The 21,466-nt window shown below is 38.5% G+C and overlaps 1 protein-coding gene across 1 annotated transcript in view; it reads left to right on the forward strand.

Moving 5' to 3' along the window:
- Positions 1-21,466, forward strand: part of LOC129102063 (astrotactin-2-like) — a 238,733-nt gene that overhangs the window by 124,960 nt on the left and 92,307 nt on the right. Inside the window, 4 exon segments of the mRNA XM_054612005.1 lie at positions 3,120-3,204; positions 4,167-4,241; positions 7,339-7,476; positions 19,636-19,786. Coding sequence (XP_054467980.1) covers positions 3,120-3,204; positions 4,167-4,241; positions 7,339-7,476; positions 19,636-19,786 — 449 coding nt within the window.

Raw genomic sequence — 21,466 nt, forward strand, 5'->3', positions numbered from 1 at the left:
ATTCTATTTGAATAAGAAATTAAGCTTCATGTCGACATTGAAAACATCCAATAATATGTCCAAATACAAACAGGCGTTTGGTCGTCTAGGCTATGCATAACATGACAGAATGCAAGTGTAGCATGCAGCAAAGAAACACTGGTAATTGAGGTACTGATTTGCTTTTTATATTATGAAATATGTTGGCCATGTCATATTAGATGTTTCCTCTCGAACCAAGCACAAGCTGAGTATAATAGTTGTCAGCAGAAGGCACATTTACTTGTCAGTTGTGCTCCTGGATGCAGCCGACTCCCATATCCCCTCTCCAATTAATCACAAGTGCAGTCAGGCATTTTTACCAGCAAATGGGAGTTTGCCATGTAATTCTTTCCCATTGCATATGTAAGAAATACATCTCAAGTTGAGGTGCTATTGTTAGCCTAAAAACTTACAGACTACTAATGAAAAAGCCAATTCTAGCCTCTGGCAGACTGAAAAGGGGAAAGGAAAGAGAGAGAAACATTCCTGCTTAGAACCTCTCCAGCATGTAACTGGTGACATGCCACCTGACTGCACATGCGCAAGATGGATTTTATTAAGCAGTGCCTAAGGCAGTCAGGAAAAAAAGTACTTTAACTAGGTTAAATGTGTATGCAACGAGTAGCATTTGGAAATGGAGGTGTGTGTGTATGTGTGTTTTAGCAACATGAAGAGAATACATGTTTGTGAGCCTTGGACTGTGAACTAAAAGGAGAATGCCTCCCCGAGACAAACGACAGCATCAATCGTTTCAGCAAATGCCCCAAAAACGCAATATGTTTACACTTAAGTGACAAAGCTCTCTATCTGAAATATGAATTATGAATCTTTGTTGCTCTCAGGAGCAAAAGAGGACGTAGTGTGACATTGTTATAGAGCCATAGAGTCTGCAGAGGGAAGACGTCGGGGCGGATGGGTGCACTGTAAGATGTTAGTTGTCAAATTGACTTATTCTGCTGTTAGTAAAGAATAACTAGCCATTGATTGAATAAAACATAGCATAATTCCCTATAAATATTAACCACCTTCAGCCTAGAGTGAAAGTCATAAGGGAAATGTTCCAAGCTCTGATGTTAAAACTTGCAAACATTTTGCACAACTCACGGACACTCTTTCATTTGGAGATGTAGGACGGTTGTTTTTCGCAGTCATTTAATATCACTGTATTTAGATTTACAGTTACTTACTTCCCAGAATGCATTGTCTGTCTTTGGTAGTCTTCGGTAACATATTGGACACAACTTATACAGAACGAAACTGTTGAGAATACAGCAATGTTACTGTGGAAACAGCCAAAATAATTTACAGTGTGGGGCTATAAAATGTCTGACTTCAACAAAAGAGATGGCTGTTGTTTCCCATTTAAAAACGACATTCAAAGTTGATTTCCGTTACCCATAGCCATGGACATCCCTCACCTTTACCAAGTTATTGTAACCATGACAACAAAGGTCACCTTTCCATAACAAATATCACGATATTTCCCAAACCCTAACCAAAGTCTATCCAAATCTTAACCATTTTTTGTTTTGATATAGTGATTGTAACTGCTTTCGAAGATGACAGACAATCTCCTGCTGATGGGGGCAATTTGGTGGACTTTTAGTTGATCAAAAAATAAAAATAAATGATCATCATGGATGGAGATATTATCCCGCAATCTTTATACTCTTCTTTTATCTTCTATTTGAAATGTCTACAGTACTGGAATGTTGTTGATGTTTACTTGCGTCCACATTTAAAAGTGGAATGATTTCTAGAGCGCTTGCTCCCCATTTAGCGAGGGCACATGAAATAGCTACAAGCAAATAAAAACATCTTTGTTGCTTCTCTATGGCTGAGTACTGGTGGTGTTTCACTCTGTGAGTGAGTCTTAAGCCTATAAACTGAACCAGTAAATTATTAAACACTAGGTGATAAAATGTGAATGGTGTTGCCTGGGTGGCCATTACATATTTTTCCAATGTTATGCCTCCATATACTGTAGGTCAACAGAAAGTAGTCAGTAGCTTTATTTTGGGAACAGTGCTAATAGAAAGTTGGTAAAGCTATCATTGACCTAAGATTTCACAAATGCATATATCCATCGTAAAAATGCAATACACACAGTGTATACTGGATATTCAATTTGCCAACCAACACACTAAAGCATTTCTATCTTTATTAAAAACTGATAATAATATAAACAAAATGCATATCCAACATTGGTGTGTTTAATGTTATCTGAGTAGCAGTAACTTAACAGTACAGGGATATGTGTACAGATAGGATACAGAAGGGCAGTTTGTATATATAAATATTCAACATTTCATTCCACTAGGCACTGTTGATATCCAATCATAGGATGTATTATGACATAGCAGCAATGTGTAGTTTTAAACTTAAATCTAGCTGTTGAGTCAGCAGCCCAGTAGCCAGAGAGGTACGAACTGACCCGAGCTGCTCGATTGGCAGCCTCCTGTACCAAAACAAAATTGCTGTGCTGCTGTCTGAGTGTCTCTGCTCGTTCTGCAGTGGGAGCTGTCCGGCCAACTGAGCAGAGCTTAGTGGAGATCTTGCATGGCGACACAAAACACTCAAGGACAGAAAATACCTCAGTGAGGATGATAAGATTTACGGGGAGCCAACACAATCCCAGTCACTCTAGCCAGCAGAAATAAATAAACAAAAATTGTTGACACTTCTTTTTCTTGAGTCCTGGCTGGTGGTGGCCTCTGTTGTTAGGCCTTTATACATGAAAAAATACATGCAGTCATAATGTTAAAAGTGTTCAAATATATCAGGTCTTTGACTTAACCAATGAAGCTTATGTCCAATAGTAATCTGGGGGAAAAAATCTATAATGTAAACATACAAGTTCATCTTGATGGCTTGATGATGAAAAATCCAAGAGAATGATTGCCTTAAATTTCGTAAAATATTCCAGAAAATAGCCCCGCTAATGGTACTGGCGTCACTGTAAATCTACTCCAGTTTTTGTTTATTTGATACACCTCGAATGAATGAGCAGGCCAGGGTCACTTACTTGATAATTTATTCATTGACTGAGGATGAATAAATATCCACCACTGTGCCCCTCCTTGTTCTCTTTATTGCAGGAGAATGCAGCTGTCATGAGGGTTATTCCCCTGATCCTGTCCATAAACACCTCTGTGTCCGCAGCGACTGGGGTCGGAACGAAGGGTAAGTCCTGTCTGCTCAACCCACTCATATATAAAAAAAAACTCACTTGTACTTGAATGACCTAACGGCTGGTTTTGCAGTACCGTACTCCCAGCTGCATTAACGCACAATATTAACTTTAGATAAAATAAAGGTGAATTGTTCGCTGTGATGGATTAGCTGTCTGGAGAAAATTTCAAGTCCCTTTAGGTTGATCTCCAGAGTATAACAATGAATGGAAACCGAGTTAGGAAATCAATCTAATAACTTACTGTACGCTTTCAAAAATGGTCACCAGTAATGTAAAATTTAAGCAATTTGCAGTTAATGAGCTAAAACATCCAAATGTACCTGTAAGTTCTTTTAACTTGAGGATGTAGTCTTTGAAGAGGTAATCAGAAATACAGATAGGAGGAGGAGAAGCTAGGAGGAAAGTTATAGTGTGTAATGAAAGAAAACAGCAGGGGAGGGAAGATAGAGAAAGAGTGAACGTGCAAAGAAAAATAAATAAATGGAAACGACACAAAAAAAATAGTAGAAATTGACTTGACAGGGATAGAAAAACAAGTCAAATGAGCCTCTTCTCTCACTCTGACCTTGTTTGACAATTAGCTGGCTTGCCCAATCATTGATTTGTTTAAAAGGTCCCACATTGTTATTCAACTCCATCAGTCAACGCCTGGATTCAGTCCAGTAGCAGATCAAATTTTCCATTCACACTTTTGTATGAGTAACAGCTAACGGAGAGTATATGAAAACACAAATATGATCAAGCAATGTTAGTTTTGACCTTGTATTTTATTTTCAGAGATATACTGAATTATATACACAGTGTGGAGTCATTTATTTATGAATGAAAAAAACATCAATATCGTCCTTTTTTACTCAGAACACATTTGAATTAAATATTAAATATAAAAGTTGAACATGGCATCAAAATGTTTCTCTCTTTGATTTGATGTTCCCTCCTGTCTGTGCTCAAGTCCTTGGCCATACGCTAACCTGGAGAAAGGCTATGACCTAGTTACAGGGGAGCAGGCCCCCGAGAGGATCTTCAGGTGAGTCCTTCACTTCTGGTGCATCTCCTAAGTGCATGACTTCTGCTTCTGCTGGCCATCTGTGACTCTGTAGACACACAATGGAATGATGGTGGTGTTCTTGGCATGTGTTTGTGTGCATGTGTGTGACAGTGCATACAGATGAGCAGATACACGTTGAGGCAGTTGGATGGACACACAATTACACCTCTGGCCGGGGTGAGGTCTTACCCATGGTCTCTTGTGTTGGGAAATAGCCCAAGGTGCAGTCCTGAAAGAACTCCTTTCAAATGCTTTTACTGCAATTTCTGTTACACGCCTCATGCTTGATGGGGTCATTGTCTATGACATTTTTTAAGAAGTGCAAGGCTCAAAGGACCCATTCATAATCACTCTAGTGTTTCTATTTTATTTTTCCTCTTTGAAATAGTCCAGATCAACCTGACCTAGGTCATTACATGAACTTTTCAGACAAAGGCACAATTGCTGGATGTGTAATGCAAGTAGCACAGTTTTCACCAGACCATTATCTTTGTAATTATTTAGTTAGGTAGTAAGCAAACTCGGAACCCATCCGTCTGGGGGCAAGGAGCTATGTTAATGGGGTTCCGGTGTAGACAGTGGATATCCAGACCAAGACTTCCTTTTCATTGCCCTGATCTTCGTTTACAGTCTGATTTGAAGGTAAGAGCAGAAACGGTATATAAGAAGAATATAGTCATCATGGCGTCAACCATTGGTTTCTCGACCACAATTTGAAGCATTGAGTTTTGCATTTTGGATTTTTGGCCGTCGCCATCTTGTTTTTTGCAACCAGTGAATGGAAGTGACCATAGTTGGAGGTAGCCACCTGGTTGAGAGACAACGTGTACAACTGGATTGTTTCACAAGTAATAAGTTAAAAAACACATTTTAAACCAATAAAAAGCTTAACAATAAAATACAGATTATAATTGGTGGGATCTGAGATTGGAAACTGAAAAACAGAACACTTTAGGAGGCCAAAATCTTGTACCGTTGCTTAAAGACATACTCTTTTGAAAGTTGATGAGGGTCTCCATTCTGTTTTTTTTTTCAAGTGTAACTATCACCCAAACCTTTTTGGGGCTGAAAATCAATGCATATGGGTATTTAGAAATGTTGGTGATCAATTCAGGTCCAAATTGACCTTGATGTCATGCTCATTACCCCTCCAGTATGTTGGTAGGAAAAGTTATTTTTTCACACTAATCTTCCTGCTCTTTGCACCGACCTTGCAGAGTAAGCTTCTTGGCATAAGTCCACTCTTTAAAAATCAGGTAATGCAGAATATTTTTTCCACACAAAAGCAGGTTTCATCTTTCAGCAGTGCAGTGCCAGTTAAAAGCACTACAGTATGTTGGAGATGGGACTCCTATGGCGCCTGGATACACACACATTCACAAAGGCAGCAAATAAATCTACCGCTTGGTCGAAGCGCTGTGTCGGTCCGGAGGAGAAAGATGAAATGACAACTGCATGAACACACACACACACACACACACACACACACACACAGTAGAAGACCACATATACGTTCACCCATGTACACACTCATACAGATAGCAGACAAAGTGAGTAAAGATGCAGCAACCAAGAGTAATCCCTCACTGGGTTCCTGTTGGAAGGGTTCTATATCAGTGCTGTGTAAAGGGGGTTAGGAGAAAAGACTGCATTGCTCTATAGCTTTACAGTGTTAGAGTCAGTTCTAACAGGGATTGGTTTAACAGATGGGGATATTTGTGGGAAACCAGTGATGCCTCTCACTTTGTTATGCTAGGAACAGTGAGGAAATAAGCATCTTGTGATCTTAGAGATTGGTGGGTGAAAATGTAATAGATTCAATGTATTTATTTAAGTGTTAATAATGAACATTTTGAAGCCAAATTTAGGTTTTAATTATCAGATAGTGATGGGAGGTCAGAATGAGTGTAATGCATTCAGATTCTCCTATTATAATTAATGTACTGGCAGCTACATTGTGAACAGTTAAAGGTTTTTAATGCCGATGTTTGGCACTCCAGAAATGAGTTATTGTACATACAAAGTAATGTTTGACAGGATTGATGACGGCAATATTTAACAGTAGATGAACTTCCATTATGTAGAAAGGGTAAAAACATTTTTTATTTGCCACACCTTTTATGTATTAGTCAAATGACAGGGTTGATTACTTGTAATTTCTAGCTTTTTGACAAGTGACCCAATGCGAGGATGGTCTCTTAGTGGGAGTTTGTAATTTTGTTGCCCACCTGCCTAGTTTCATTTATTAATGCACATGATGCAAAGCACAGCCGTGTTTTGTGCCATATGAAAGGCCTCACCATGTGTAGCTTTTCCCATGAGACAAGTCTTGGCCCCCCAGGGTGTCCTCCTGAGGATATTAATCTTCACTCGGTGGAAACATCTCTAACAAAACTAAATTATTTTTACACTATCTTGAACAATGGTCTTCAGCAGACATGTCACAAAAAGCATTGTTCTGCAGAGCACGTAACATTAAAAGAGACTGCAAATCTGTTTCCAACTGTGTCGATGCACCACATGCAAATACCAATTGAATTAGTCACAACACAGGACTGACAATATAAGCTTGACATTGTTCACTAGTTCCCTTGACTACAACATAACTGTGTAGATCTGGTCTTCATAGCTAATAGAGTTATTGGCTATGACTTCATTTTCCCGTTGAATGTGGTTTTAGGTGAATCATATAAAAAAACATTGTTTTGTTATAAATTGAAAACCTTTTAGCATATTCATCTCTCATCTAATTGTGTCCCAGACTGTTCTCACATCAAAAGCACACACTTACTTACCTTATAAGGACATTCACATTATCCTGAATGCAAGGAATTAATACGAGGATGACCATATTGCTCATGATATGTATCACCCTTAATGTATGAAATTACACACTATGCCAGCGATTAAAACACCTCTGTCAATCTAACATGCCCTCGACACACCCTTCCTTCCTACAATAATATATTTGCATGCATATGTATATACATACTGTTCAATGTATGTGCAATAACAAAATGTTAGAATGTGACAGCAGTTTGATTGACAGATATGTCTTGTGGTTGTGCCAACACAGATCATTCTACAGTCTGGGCCAAGGGTTGTGGCTGCCAGTCAGTAAGAGCTTTGTGGTGCCACCAGTGGAACTGTCAATCAACCCCATCGCCAGCTGTAAGACAGACGTGCTGGTTACTGAAGATCCAGGAGAGGTCAGGTCAGTCTGACTCAGCTCAGAGCTCCACACTTGTGTTGAAAGAGAAACTGTGTTGAACAGTTTCTTTGATGTTTGGTTCAGATAACCTAAAGTCCCAAGATACTTTTTTTTTTTTTTTTTTTTTTTTTTGAAGGCTGCAACAAATACAGTATGAATAATTTAATTGTTTATGAATTTCTAAACCCTGGCTCTACAGCTTGAGCGGCCCAGCAATACTAATACTAAAGCTCCTTTTTCTTGTTGAGTGTATAAGTCTTTTTATATACGTCCACACTTCAATTGTGAGCTGTTTCCATGACACTAGCCTTTGTATTGATGCTGGTGTTCTGACTTCAGGACAAAAGTTCACTATATATGACATTCACATATGGCATATAACAGGCATACATGAACGTCTCAGTGCAACGTTTGCCTTTATAACTGGCTGTAGCCACTATAAAGCAGTATGCTTCTTGCTATAGGCAACTTTAATGTGGATTATTTGTCACACCGGTTAGAATTCAAGATGAATTCAAAAAAAGTATATCTTTTTTTATTTTCTTTGAAAAATAACTAAAACACTGTAAGACCTCTGAAATAAAAATCTGAATACCAATCAAGCATTTAATCAGGTAATTAAATCCTAGGGGGACTAAAGTTACAGGCAAAGCACTATTTCAAAAAAACTTTGGGCTATGCACAAAGAGATCCCCCAAAAAATAATCCAAACAGGAAAGCAGTGTTAACAAGGTTATGGATTTGGCACTCTCAGAGCGTAACAACAAAATATTGGCAACATAGGAGTTATTATTTTTTCATCCAACCAACCAGTAGGAGCTGGCATGCATCAGTGCAGCTGAACATCACAAAACGCGTCAGAGCATTGGCTGCAGATTAAAACAATCACCCATCTATCGAATCCAACTGACACCAGCCTGAGAAGTGATGTTCCCTTCAAAACCAAATTGATTGCCGTTGCTGCAAATAAAATGTTGCATTCGTCAGATAATTTAAAAGAGTGGTAGAATGGAAAGAATGGTATTAAAATACACGAGTACAATGTCTGCCTGTGAATCACTGCAACTGTTTCACCCTGTCACCACACAAAATAAGTGTACACCCTCTATCAGCACTAATCAACAGTGCACATGATATTGATGCGCTGTGCGGATACTCAAGGTTATGCAGTTGCTTCATAATCTGTAGCCAATGTTTTACCCCAATTGTACTACCAGGGCACACTACACATCCTTCCAACCATAGCTGGAACCTGTAGGGGTCCTACTGAGAAATGTTGTTTTGCAAAAGTGAAAACTTAATCACATTGATATTTTATAAAATAAACATGCATTTGCAATCACATATTTTGTAAGAATAATATTTTCAGAGACTCCCTTGTATTGATACTAAACAAATTAATAAAATGGCTTAAACTTGAATTACTAAGGCCTTAGCACTTCTTTAAATGCACAACATAAAGGCCAAATTGTTAAAAAATATATGGTACAGTAAACGCTAAAAATACATAGTATATTTTGCAAACAAACTAAGTGTTATTTGATTCACAATGACATGATGAAATCCGATGGGTAATGCTGGATGGGTAATTCAATAACCAAAGATGACTGAAGTTAGTTATTGTTATTGTCATTATTATCCATTATTTATATGCCTTGGTAATGTTTACATGGTGAGTAGGATACTGCATGTCCATTTGCAATGGGAAAGATAAAAGAGGCAGATATATTTAGCTAAAAAAGACACATCATCTTAAATATCTATTTCTTTCTTGTCTAGTGGCTGTTGAGTTTGGTTCACTCTACCAGGGTCTGTGTGACAAGATAATTTTATTTTTCATAACAGAGGTACTTGCCCTATCCCTAACCCTTTAAAAGCGGTTCACAACATGTGGGTTGTATTGTTATGCCCTTTGTTGTGTGGTTAAGCATCTTAAATAGTGGCTTGACTCTATGACCAGTGCCTTGGGCCTGGTGTAACTGGAAGATGGAATCACTGATCCCAGTCTTCATTGGTCAGCAACTTCAGTGGTAGCACACCAGTTCAGGAGAATTAATGCATTTGTCTATCTGTGAATTCCCTGTTATTTTGATCAAACTTGAGAACTAAACCTTGCTGAGGTATTAGTGATATCCTCTCACATCCATGACACAGAAACCAACGAGTCAGCATGGACAAAAACTAACTTTTCCTGGACATGGAGATGCTCTATTTTAAAAAACTCTGCCTTCATGGGTTAAGACGTCCTACTAGGGAAATGTCCCATTGTCTTATAATGGCCACAAAATGCATAAGTGGAGTAAACCCAGATTGGGGGGTACTTTGGAACTGATTACAGCTGACCCATACTGATTGAAATCACACAAAACATAGTTATGTTTTTTTGGGGGTTTTTTTATGCCACTACAAGGTACCTGGAATCGATTACATGACTAGAGCAGAGCAGTGTCGGTGCCCCGACTGACCCAACAGTGCACAATCATAACAGAGGGAATACTACACACATACATGCTGACAATGGGTGAGTCAGCCACTGCACTGGAAATTTGAATCTATCAAAACAATTTTTTGCAGAACATGCTCACTTTACCTGTTTGGTAGATTTTATCAGATCGCCCTCCATTCAGGTCTGGGAGTTTTTGACACCGAAAAATCCAGTTTTTGTGATTCAGAAAACTGAATTTTAATTTCTAAAGTGTATCACATAAATTGTTGTTGCAATTGCACTATTCCACCTCTGCACAGGTTTGATTAAATTGCCTCAGGAGCAAAGAACTCCCGAGGCAATTGTTCACATCTGCTTATTCTGACGTAAATGGGAATGCAGTATGGCTCTAGTTTAATTGGTCAAGGTATGTCACTCACTTTGAAAAAGAGTTGTGATCAGTGATTGTGAGCTAGAAACATGTTAACATGTTTTTAGAGCAACACAAGTTTAAAGTCACACACCTGCTACATGTTGATCTGATCAGATTCAGAACATTTCTGACAAAAGTCTCTCCATTTAGCTACAGGAGCAAACGCAATTATTTCAAAGCAATTATTCCTTTTGTGCATTTCCTTTTTCTTGACTATCACTCAAGTGCCACCGCTTTGAAAATACATCACTGGGTAACATTAAAACCGGAGGTGCAAATTGAGCACTTCAGCGGCGGGCAAGTACTTAGTTTTTGTTTAACTAGTTAGACTATTCATCGTGGAAGAACGTCCCCCAATGCATTGGTGAGCATGTCTGCTGTTGTCACTTCCTGAATTACATCAGCAGGTGTCTGTATGAGATGTATCTAGAGATAAGGCATATCTAATTTAATATTGGCAAATTCAAGTGAGATAGCAACAAGACATATTGCATAAATAAATGTTATTTGTGAAGTGAAGTGAACTGCGTAGAGACAGTTTTGAATGACATCCCACCAGGAAATAAACACCAACTTTAAAGGAAGGAATACACATTGTGTAGCTGATTAAAAGCCCACTTTAATTAAAATAATGAGTAAATGATCTGTATCTAGCTAATGATAAGTTCCTTTAACATGAGGAGGATCCGTTGGATTGTCATGAATAATGCAGGCAACAAACTCATTATCCAAAGCATTTTGTGGAACACAGTCCTGTGGGATTTCATGGAGTCTCTGGCTCGTACACTTTCACAAAGTGTTTATGCAGACATTGATGTTATCAGCCAGTCATGATATACATGTTGATTTAGGAAGTGGTAAAAGGCGCTGTAGCTCTGGCGCTTGAAAGGAAACCGGTGAAATGTTTTTTGTCTCTTGAGATCGTTAACCTGATCTCACATCAATTAGGATTTTTTTAATAAGAAAAGACCTCAATATCTTAACCAGCGAAAAACATTTTACCAAATCACTCACTTCAATATATACTTTCCTGGTTCCCTGTAGTTTTATGTAGTCATGCTGTTGAGCTGGTGTTAAATGGAATTGTAAGTATTTGTGGTGCTCAAAGTATTAAAACATTACTTTTGGTTAGTCTCTAGATCCAAAGACCTCGATTGTTGCTGTTATCAATGGAAACTATTCATACCAGAATTATTTTTCCTCCTCTTCTTTTTTTGACATTTCTCTGCAGCCACTGAATCACAACATTCATATTAAGAACGTTTGTTTCTGATGGTCATGCAAATTAAGCAGTGTTGCCCAGAATCAAGGTCAACCTTGACCAAAGGTAATCATGGTTTTTCCTTGTTACTCTTCCATCCCCTGAAAGAAAATTAATTATGGTTTCGGATACTATGCAGGGTGCTGTGAGGTGTGCCCATCCTTATGGGCTTAACCGGTGCGTGCAAATTTCAGTGCACTGCTCCACAGGGGTGAGTGTGCAGAGCATATCGGAGGGTTAGACCTGAGTGAAAGAGAACAAAGTGCCTCCCTGGCTACAAACCTTCTTGGTAATGTCCTCTTGACACACAGCATTAACCTGTTTGACTTAAGGATTACCAAAATAGCTTGTTCAACTATTTACCTATTAAAGAATTGTTAAAATGCTGCTATATGCACAACTGATTTTAAAGCCAAGCTGTATCTCAACATTTTTTCTCCCCTTATTCTCATTACATTTACACTTTTATGACTTCCCTGATATTTAAAGCTAGACACTGTAGAGGAAGATTAATCCCAGTGAATGGCCATACTATACTGTAAGTCGTAATTTAAACAGAGGAAACATAAAAGGGATAAAATGGGTCATAATAATGAAAGCATAGCTTCTGCTTTTGCAGAGTTTAGCACTCTCGTTTATTATTGTTTGTATGAACAGGATTATTTAAGAATTGAGAGAGTCCCTATATATATTCTGTATATACCACATTTAAAGTCCCGCTTTATTCATTTATCAGTAAATTGGGATGAATTATGTGTCTCTTTGCAGTTCTTTGAGTGGTGAATGCAGGGTCATAGAGCCAAACACTCACACAAATGGCCTGATGTTTGTGAATTAGCCTCCAGTAAACACTTGCCTTGACCGTGCTTTTTGTACGAAGTAAACATTCACCCACTTTATGAGGTTTTCATTTGAGAACAGAACGCAAAGCGAAATTATGTTGTCTAGTTTTGCTGCGTTCAGTGTTTGGTCTGGTTAACTGATCAATAACTGTGTCAGTGTTGGTATTCAGGCAGAGCCCTTTTCTTTTCCTCGGTTGCTGAGAAACAAGGAGACATTGTATATGCTGTACCACCCAGCCATTATTATAAGGCATACCATTTGAACTCACTTTTCACCTGTACCATACATATCAAAAAATTTCAAACATCTATTTCATCAAAGTGTCATTTTTGTAGAGTTAGTAATCTGACTCAGAGCCTCTTTAGTCATTATTTAATTGGAATATTTTCTAATAATAGCTTTTCATTTATGCTGCTTATTGTTGAACCAAAGCCAGTGTGTCCACAAACACTTCATGAATGTCACAGTATAATGAGTTCAGCCACATTAAAACTGTGCTCCAAGTCTAGTATTGGTGTCGATAAGGAACTGTTAATAACCTTCAGTAGCCGGTGACACCCCACGCTGGTGATTAATGGCCTCACTCACCGTGATCAAGTGAACCATCAAAATGTGCCACTGCCAATAATACAATCCAACTGCAAGAAGTTGAAGCCAGGAAAACATGAAGTAAATAAATCCCCTTCCTCTTACTCCAAATCTCCATCAAAACATGTTTTACAACTCAAAGAAGTTCTGTATCAGTTTTTATTTCATCACTTAGGTTTACCTGCTTTTTTCCACCAACTGGATTTTTCCTCAGTGATTACAGCAAGCTTAAAGAAAATGCACTCTATTCAATGACGAAAGTGCTTGATGAGAGTCAGCATATTTGTGGGGAGCTGGAACAAGAGCATTAATCAAGTGCAGGGGCAGACCAATAACGGGCTCTGTAATCATGCTGGAGCAGCGCTCTAACTTTGGGCAGCGTTGCCTGGTCATTCATCATCTGGAAAAGCAAGAGGCAGAGAGGGAGATTAATAACAAGTGCATTAGTCAGTGTTTAGATGCAACCAATGTGCTTCTGGGTCAAGCAACAGAGTCTTGGTGCCAAAAAAGATGATCTTGATCAGCTAATGATTTGGAAAAGAAACATTTTCAGCTATAATTCTGTTGTTGATTTCCGTGTTAGAGTTCTTTGCTCTTTAATAGACCTTTTGGGTTCATGCTCTTGTCAAATAAACAATGAGAGGCAAACTTTGCTGAAAACGTTCAGCCCTATGTGCCATTATTTAACATATTGTGGCACATTTTAAAACTTTCCATTGTCCCTATTTCTTTTTTTTTCTTAAGCTTTTGTCTCCCAATTTCCCCCCCCTCTGGACTGTCTTGCAACAGGGATCTCTGGATTGATTGTTTTTTCATCTTCGACTCACTATTCCCTCTATCCAGAAGAAGAGCCTGTTAGCATGCACCTCACAGCTGAGGCAAACCATTATTTTTGTCTGCCTCACCTTTCCACCATGTGTTTTCCTCTGAATTAAGGAGTCATTTGTCAATGCTTTGAGTGCCTGCCAGAAAGAACAGATTCACAGAATGCCATGTGTTGCCTGTCTAATTCAAAAAATATTGAGTTGCCAAATAAAAAGAAGAAGAAGAAGACATGGGAGACCGAGACAGAGAATTGACTTTTTAAGATTGTGGTACAATACAATAACAATGTTAAGTGTAACAATGCAATATACCTTTGTGACGGCGAGGAGGTTAGCGATCTACAAAAACATACAAAAGAAAATAAATTGTTTTAACATTAATATCAGTCTTAATTGCAACCTGACCCTTCACCCTACCAACTCTTCCTACATTTATGTGAAGGGAGCACCAAATCAGCTAAAGTCGGAGGAAAGTGGACAATAAAACCATTCAAGAGCAGTCCCACACCGGTGCTGACTTGTAATTTCCCCCCTACCCCTAACCAGAAGCATGAATGCTGGATAATACAAATTTAAAATGTTTCTTGCTACTTCAGGCACATAAACCTGCAGCTACGCCTCCCTAAATACTATGTCAATTAATTGTCTTTTAATTACATATATGCCCCATCTACTTTACAGGGCAGGCCAATTGTGTTAGGGGGGATATACATTCACAACTGAACAGTATGTACATGTACAGTAGCAGTCAAAAGTTTGGACACACCTTCTCATTCAACTACTTTGAAGAATCTAAAATATAAAACATATTCTGGTTTGTTGAGCATTTGTTTGTTTACCACATAATTCCATATGTGTTCCTTCATAGTTTGGATGTCTTCAATATTAATCTACAATGTAGAAAAAAATAAAAATAAAGAAAAACCATTGAATGAGAAGGTGTGTCCAAACTTTTGACTGGTACTGTATACAGTAACTCAGCAGTTGAACAATCAAAGCATCTTTCAATATTCAGGGTGACTGTTGCTTCCTGTGTGCGTGTGGAGAGTGCATCCCACAGTGTGGCTGTTTATTGATCCTCCTGCTTAATGCAGAGTGCCCTCCAAATACACTTGAGGGATTCTGGGTCTAGTGGATCGGGATCAGTTTGAAAAAAAGGGCAAGTCTTCACCGACCTGTATGAAAAACAGATGCTATAGAAATTATACTCACAAATACTACAGTTTCTGCTACAAGATTATACAATATACTGATAAATCAACGCAAGTAGATAATTGGCCCAATCAGCAAGAGTGATTATCGGTGACTCATTGCTTCACAACACTCTCAATCTGTATTCATTATTTCAACTAGGTGTCCTAAAATGAAGCATGATTCAGAAATTGCAGATTGGATTTGGTGCTCTTAACCTAAGGCTTGTCCCATTTAAACACACTTTGTTGAATACATTTACAGTTCAGCTGCTGTTGTGATGTGTTTAGCTCCCATGGCTCAAATTTAGGCATATATTAGATTTGTTAAGGCCCTCTGTGCCTTAAAAAATCTAATATATGCCTAAATTTGCCCCTTTCGGTGATGATAGGGCTACATTTCCACTGTATTTCAATGATGTTGGCTTCCGTCTCTGATCTCTGATTGAGTGTGACAATGTGACATATCAATGTTGAAGTCTGAGGCACATTGGTCTTTAGCAAATAAGTGCAGTATCAGACCATGGTAGTGGAGTGGAGACATGAGGCAGATCTTGGTTTTCCAATCTGTCTATGTCCCAACCACACACCTGAACATTAGTTAGTGATCAAAAGAATAAGTCTCAGAATAAAAGCAGTCTGGTCCTCCACAAGGTGGCCAGTCTCTCGCTGCATGATAGGGTTAGAAGCTTTAAAATCAAAGAAGACAATAGTTTAAGGTCCCTTCTCCTTCATATTGAGACAGGTGAGGTAGTTCAGGATTTTACCATTTAAGAATGACCCTTTGGCCTGTCTCATTTGGAGGTGTACAACAACAGAAGACCAGACCTAGAGGTAGACCCAGGATTACTTCCTCTGTCAGCCTGCCTGGGATCAAATGGTGGTTCTCCAGGTGGACAAAGTTGCAACAGAAAGGGATTTAGAAAGTACTGGAATCCACTATTGCCCAGAATGTTACACTTCAGGCTAATCCATTATGTGTTTGTAAAATGAATAAAGGGAGTCCACATATCACACATCGGTATACATATACTGTAGCTATACTAGAAATGCTTATAATAACCTAAACAAGGTTGAATAAATATAATTAAATACATGAATATGAAATATCCTCCAGCATCTATAACTTGTTGACCACAAAGTTAATTTCCCACCCTGTTTAGTAAAGGCTGTTTATTTGGCCTCAGGTCAGGCATTCTTGGCTACAGTAGAGCTGCTTGTGTGGCCAGCAAAACAGCAAACTGTAATATATTCCCTTTTTTTTTCGAAAGGTTGCATTTCTACATCAATATTTAGTACTGGGTGACATTAATGCTACAAATGTATATTGGGTCCGCCATAACCACACAATCAGTTTCTATTAGGGATAATAAACAGTAAGCCTGCTGTGAACAAAAGAGGATGTTTAAATTATCATAAAATGTTTTACTATATTTAATAACATTCTCCAGTCTATTGTTTAAAAAAAGGGGCTGCTATCTAATATGATTGAAATATTCAAATTGTATATAATGTTGATACTTCATTCCCCCGCTTGTGGTCAACAGATTAAAAGCATTGCAAAACATTTGGTATCCTTTTTAGTTAATGTCATTCATATCCACATTGAATGAATACTCAAATCAGATAGACCATAGGAATATTGAATTAGGTGGACTTTAATAATGGCCAAAGGGATACCATATATTTTGACTACAAAAAGCAAACAAATAAAAAACTCCTGACTCCATTAATCAAATGGAAGACTATCCCGTTTTGGCCTGATGGATTGAATGTCTTAACCCATTTGGTAGACATTGTTTTAATATTCAGACATTGAGTGATTTGCCATCAGCACAGCACTGTAAGGAAAAGTAGACAGTACCTATGTGCTGTCTGTGAGCCCTAATACTTATCCGCTCACACACGAGATGTGCCAATTATGAGCTAATATGCCAAAAATCTAACATGAAAGCGTAAAATGTAGAATCCCTTGCTGAAAACAGTGTGAGGTGTTACAAAGCTTTCCAAATTCTGATCACACATGGGCAGATACTGAAAAATAATAAAAAATGAAGTATTTTTTATATGAAAAGGGTGGTATGTGTCTGCCCACATCTACCCACAATACATCCCTGCTTATGTTAATAAGATTTGAATTTTGAAGGTTTTTTGTCAATGCTGTGCATAGAGCATTCCTACCTTTTCTGATGAATTTTAATGCTTTGCCTTTCATCTTTGCCTTAAACCAGTGACAAGGTTATTATACAATTCTTTTCACAAAAAAAATATTTGACAGTGAATACTGAGTCAATAAGAGTCTGCTTTGCCGTCTTTGCTCATTGAAGAAACATCGCAAGATACATGACTTTGTAATGGTTTACATCCACTTTGAAGAGAGGTTACTTTTTCACATTTTAATCAAACTAACCGCAACATCAATATGTATATTTCTGGGTTCAGTGGCCTTACACATAAGCACCTAAGTACAGATAGAAAGAGACACACAAAAACAGTGACAGTGGCAATACTCCAAAAATCCTCCTCACTCAGCAGGGCATCTGTCTTCACATCATCCAAGATCTTGTTGCTGTTTGTAGAGGAGAGTCACCATCACAGCACACTGTGGCCCCATTGCAAGAGACAGTGCTTTTGTTTCTTTGCAAAGAAAAACACAGGGGTTGCTTACCCCTTCGTTCAGTCTGACAGCAGGCATGCGGAGCTCAGTGTATGGGCATGGCTGAGCATCCTGAGGTGTGAGCACAGCAGCTGAGCTATACAGCAGTGGTCAAGCTGACATTTCTCAAAAGAAAGTATAACGATCCAGCATTTGGAAATGGCAGATTCCCCCTTTGTTTATAATGATTTATTTCAAACAGAAGTTGTCCTGGCAGTGGCTGAGTGACACACACACAAACACACAGACACATGCTGTACACCAATAAATGGATCTCTAACCAGACTTAATCTCATTCTAAACTAAAAACACATTTTAATTATTTGCTCCACTTCTTTTGGGACCAATGTTGGCAATGACGGTCCGTCCAACCCGTTGGTCTAGTCTGAAATATATCAAATACTGTCCATTCTTTGTCCCCAGATGATCAAGCCTACTGACTTTTGTAATCCCCTGACTTTCCCTACAGCTCTATCACAAGGTTGACATTTGTGTTTTTGAGTGAAATGTCTCAGCAACAATTGGATGGATTGCCAATTAAATTGGCACACACAGCCAAGTCCCTTCCGGGAGGATTTGGAACTCACTTTGTTGTTAGCCCGATTTTTCATCTAGCGCTAACAGCAGTCCAATACTTTGTTTATGACTAAATCCCTGCAAAACTAATGCTATTCCCATCAGCCTTAACTGTGCCTTGTGTTAAGTGATAATTGTAAGTGTTAGCACACTAACACGCTCATCGGAAAATGGTGCATGTGATAAACATTACCTGCTAAACATTGACATGTTAACATTGTCGTTGCGAGCATGTTAGCACGCTGATGTTAGCATTTACTTCAAGGCACTGCTAGGCACACCCTCACAGGGCTGCTAGCATGCCTGTAGACTCTTAGTCTTGTTATAAAACCTTTGATAATTTCTATACAAAAATGTGCAATAAATGTTGTTTGAATATATATTTTTTTATTTGTATAGAGAATTCATAATAATGCTGGCACATCTAGCCCTCCATGGAATTCCACTAATGAAAAATGTCATCATAATGCTATCCTATAAGTAAAAAAAAAAAAAGGAAACATACATAAAATAAACGAGTTAAATAAACGAGAAGTGAGGAATATGTTCTTTATTACCTCTTATTGCCTCAGTTTATGTTTGAATTTGTATGCATGCATCCGTTTGTGCTTTTCCTTTTTTTTGCCCTGCTGCTGTCTCCTTTAACATTGCCAGTGAGGGCGGGCCGGGATGCCTTGGCCCTGGATGAGTCCTGAGAGTTAGTCGATGCAGAGTGCTGATTCCCTAGGCTCTCCATCAACACACCATGACAAACAAGTCCAATTAATACCAATGCACCGATTAGTCCCAGACATGAACCACCATGAACCAGCACGATACCCTGCATGCATCATTCCAGTGAAACTTTTACAACAGCTGTTTCGAAATGTGCTGTACGTCTAGTACAGCACAACACAAGCCCAAGAGTACATCAGTTGAGAACTACTATTGTATTGGGTTTAGTAAGGCTCGCCTTTGTATTGCCAGTCACAAAATGAAGCTCAAGCTCACGGAGGATACCTTCCACATTGATAAAGAATGCTTTGATGTATTCAATAACAGCTCTGTTATTGTGTTTGTACATTTTACAAAATAGAACGTGAGTTGCAAACATTACAAGAAGTCATGAATTGCAGCTGGAAAGGCAGAAACCAAAAAAATACCACAAGCTTGTCACATAATGTACAAGCACAAGCTTCTAAATTGCACTAAAGAAATCAAGGTTATGAGACACTGCTCTCATAGCCTTGGTGAGGGATGTTCAGGTGCTCAAGCATTCTTTTCACTTGTCATTACTTCCAACTATTTACAGTCTATTCACACTGTGAAAACATATGAAAAGGTATTTTCTTGGGGTTTTTTTTATCATTGCTTTTTTCCATTCCAGGGAAGAGGCCATGATGTCCACTTACTTTGAGACGGTAGAGGACCTACTGGCATCCTTTGGGCCGGTCCGAGACTGCTCCAAAGAGAATGGTGGTTGCAAGAAGAACTTTAAGTGTGTGACCGACAGACAGCTAGACTCATCCGGATGCATGGTAAGTGCAAGCAGAGGTCATGTGCTGTTTTTTCTCGATAACATGCTGACATGAACACTTTGCTGTAAATAGTAAGGGAATAGTATAATTTATGGTTTCAACCAGGGCTAATGACATAAACTGTATTAACGCAATGCCAGGTTTTATAAAATGCTGATGTTTACCATTTAATAATTGGTTGGTTTAGAGATATAATATATTTTATAAAAAAGTGTACAGTAAAACACATTGCTATTGGGAGTAAGGGGCTGTTGGGAGTAAGTGGGCTGTGTGTGTGTGTGTGTGTGTGTGTGTGTGGGGGGTGTTGGACATACTTACTGATAAAAGACCTAGTAGTTATACTTTTCATCCACATCCATCAGCCTGCTGTCAGCGGAACTGGTGCTGAGCTGTAGCTAACTAGCTAGCAGAGCTCAGAGGGTGCTGACAACCGATTTCAGTAGCACAGCAGACCCTAGACACACTAGTAATGCAGGATTCAAGCCTTTAGTCTGGCTTGCAAAACACACGAGCTACAAATATGATGTCTGGGCATGCAAGGAGAACACCTAAAATGTCCCAAAGGTTTCGAGCACATTAGAAAATGCAGGAATCCGAATAAGGAGACCCATAACAATAGCCCATTGCCTGAACAGTTAATTAAATAAACAACAAATAAAGCCTGCCAACATTTAATGATTAAGCTGTCAAATAATGATCAGTGATGCTGCTGCTTAGTAGTTAATGCAGGACTTTGCAGCTAAAAGACTGATTAAGTATTGAATGTATTCTAAAATCCATTCATTTACATAATCACCTCGTTTTTAATCTTTCTTTCCCAAGATAATGCCACTCATTAAATTTGCATGCCATCTGCTTCATCCTAATATGGCTTTTGTGATATTTGCAAGCAATCTATAATATTTTATGTGGCATATATAGTATGCTTTGGTGTAACTGTAGGCTCTTAAGTGTATGTATGGACACTATGGGGCCTATGGTTAGAAGCAGTTATGACTCATACTTCTGTGGTGTGTGTCCCTGTATTCATTGTACACAGACTCTGACAGCATGTTACTGTTTGCTTTAGTCTGGTTAAATTATATGTGGCATTGTTACAGTTACTTCTTACCCCTTTGGAGTTTAGGATTTAGGGAAAGACATAAATTGCCCTTTGAAAACACAAAGGTGTATGAGTCCTCTGTGATGACAATAATGGGGCTGTTATTCACAATATAATATGGATACTTAGGAACTAGTCCAGTGACAACAGCACTGGTGATAACAATATCATTTGTAATATGCTTTTTTTTGGATCGACTATTATGTCTATTATGATAGAAATTCTTCTTTATTCATAAACCCTAGTTTGATTTTAGATGTATCATTGCAAACAGCAGTGCATCAGAGCTTTTCTCCTGGCATATTTACAAAAACAGGGTGACTGGATACTTCAGATGCGAGGCTTTTGACAGCATGGGGCGGAACCGGGTTGTAAAGTAATTAAATTGATGAGCCATCTCAATTGCTGGAGGACGGCTGCCGGCTCATTAAGAGCTTGCACAGGGCTATAAATTGAATGGTCTTTTTGTTGTTTGTGTCTCCCAAAGACAAACACTGATAAGGCAATTTTCCTGTTTTCTCTCTTTTTGCTTATCTCTTAACTGGAATAAAGAAAGGCCTTTACTCCACAAAACCTTC

This window comes from Anoplopoma fimbria, chromosome 14 (assembly GCF_027596085.1).
Source record: "Anoplopoma fimbria isolate UVic2021 breed Golden Eagle Sablefish chromosome 14, Afim_UVic_2022, whole genome shotgun sequence".
NCBI classification, from domain to species: Eukaryota; Metazoa; Chordata; class Actinopteri; order Perciformes; family Anoplopomatidae; genus Anoplopoma; species Anoplopoma fimbria.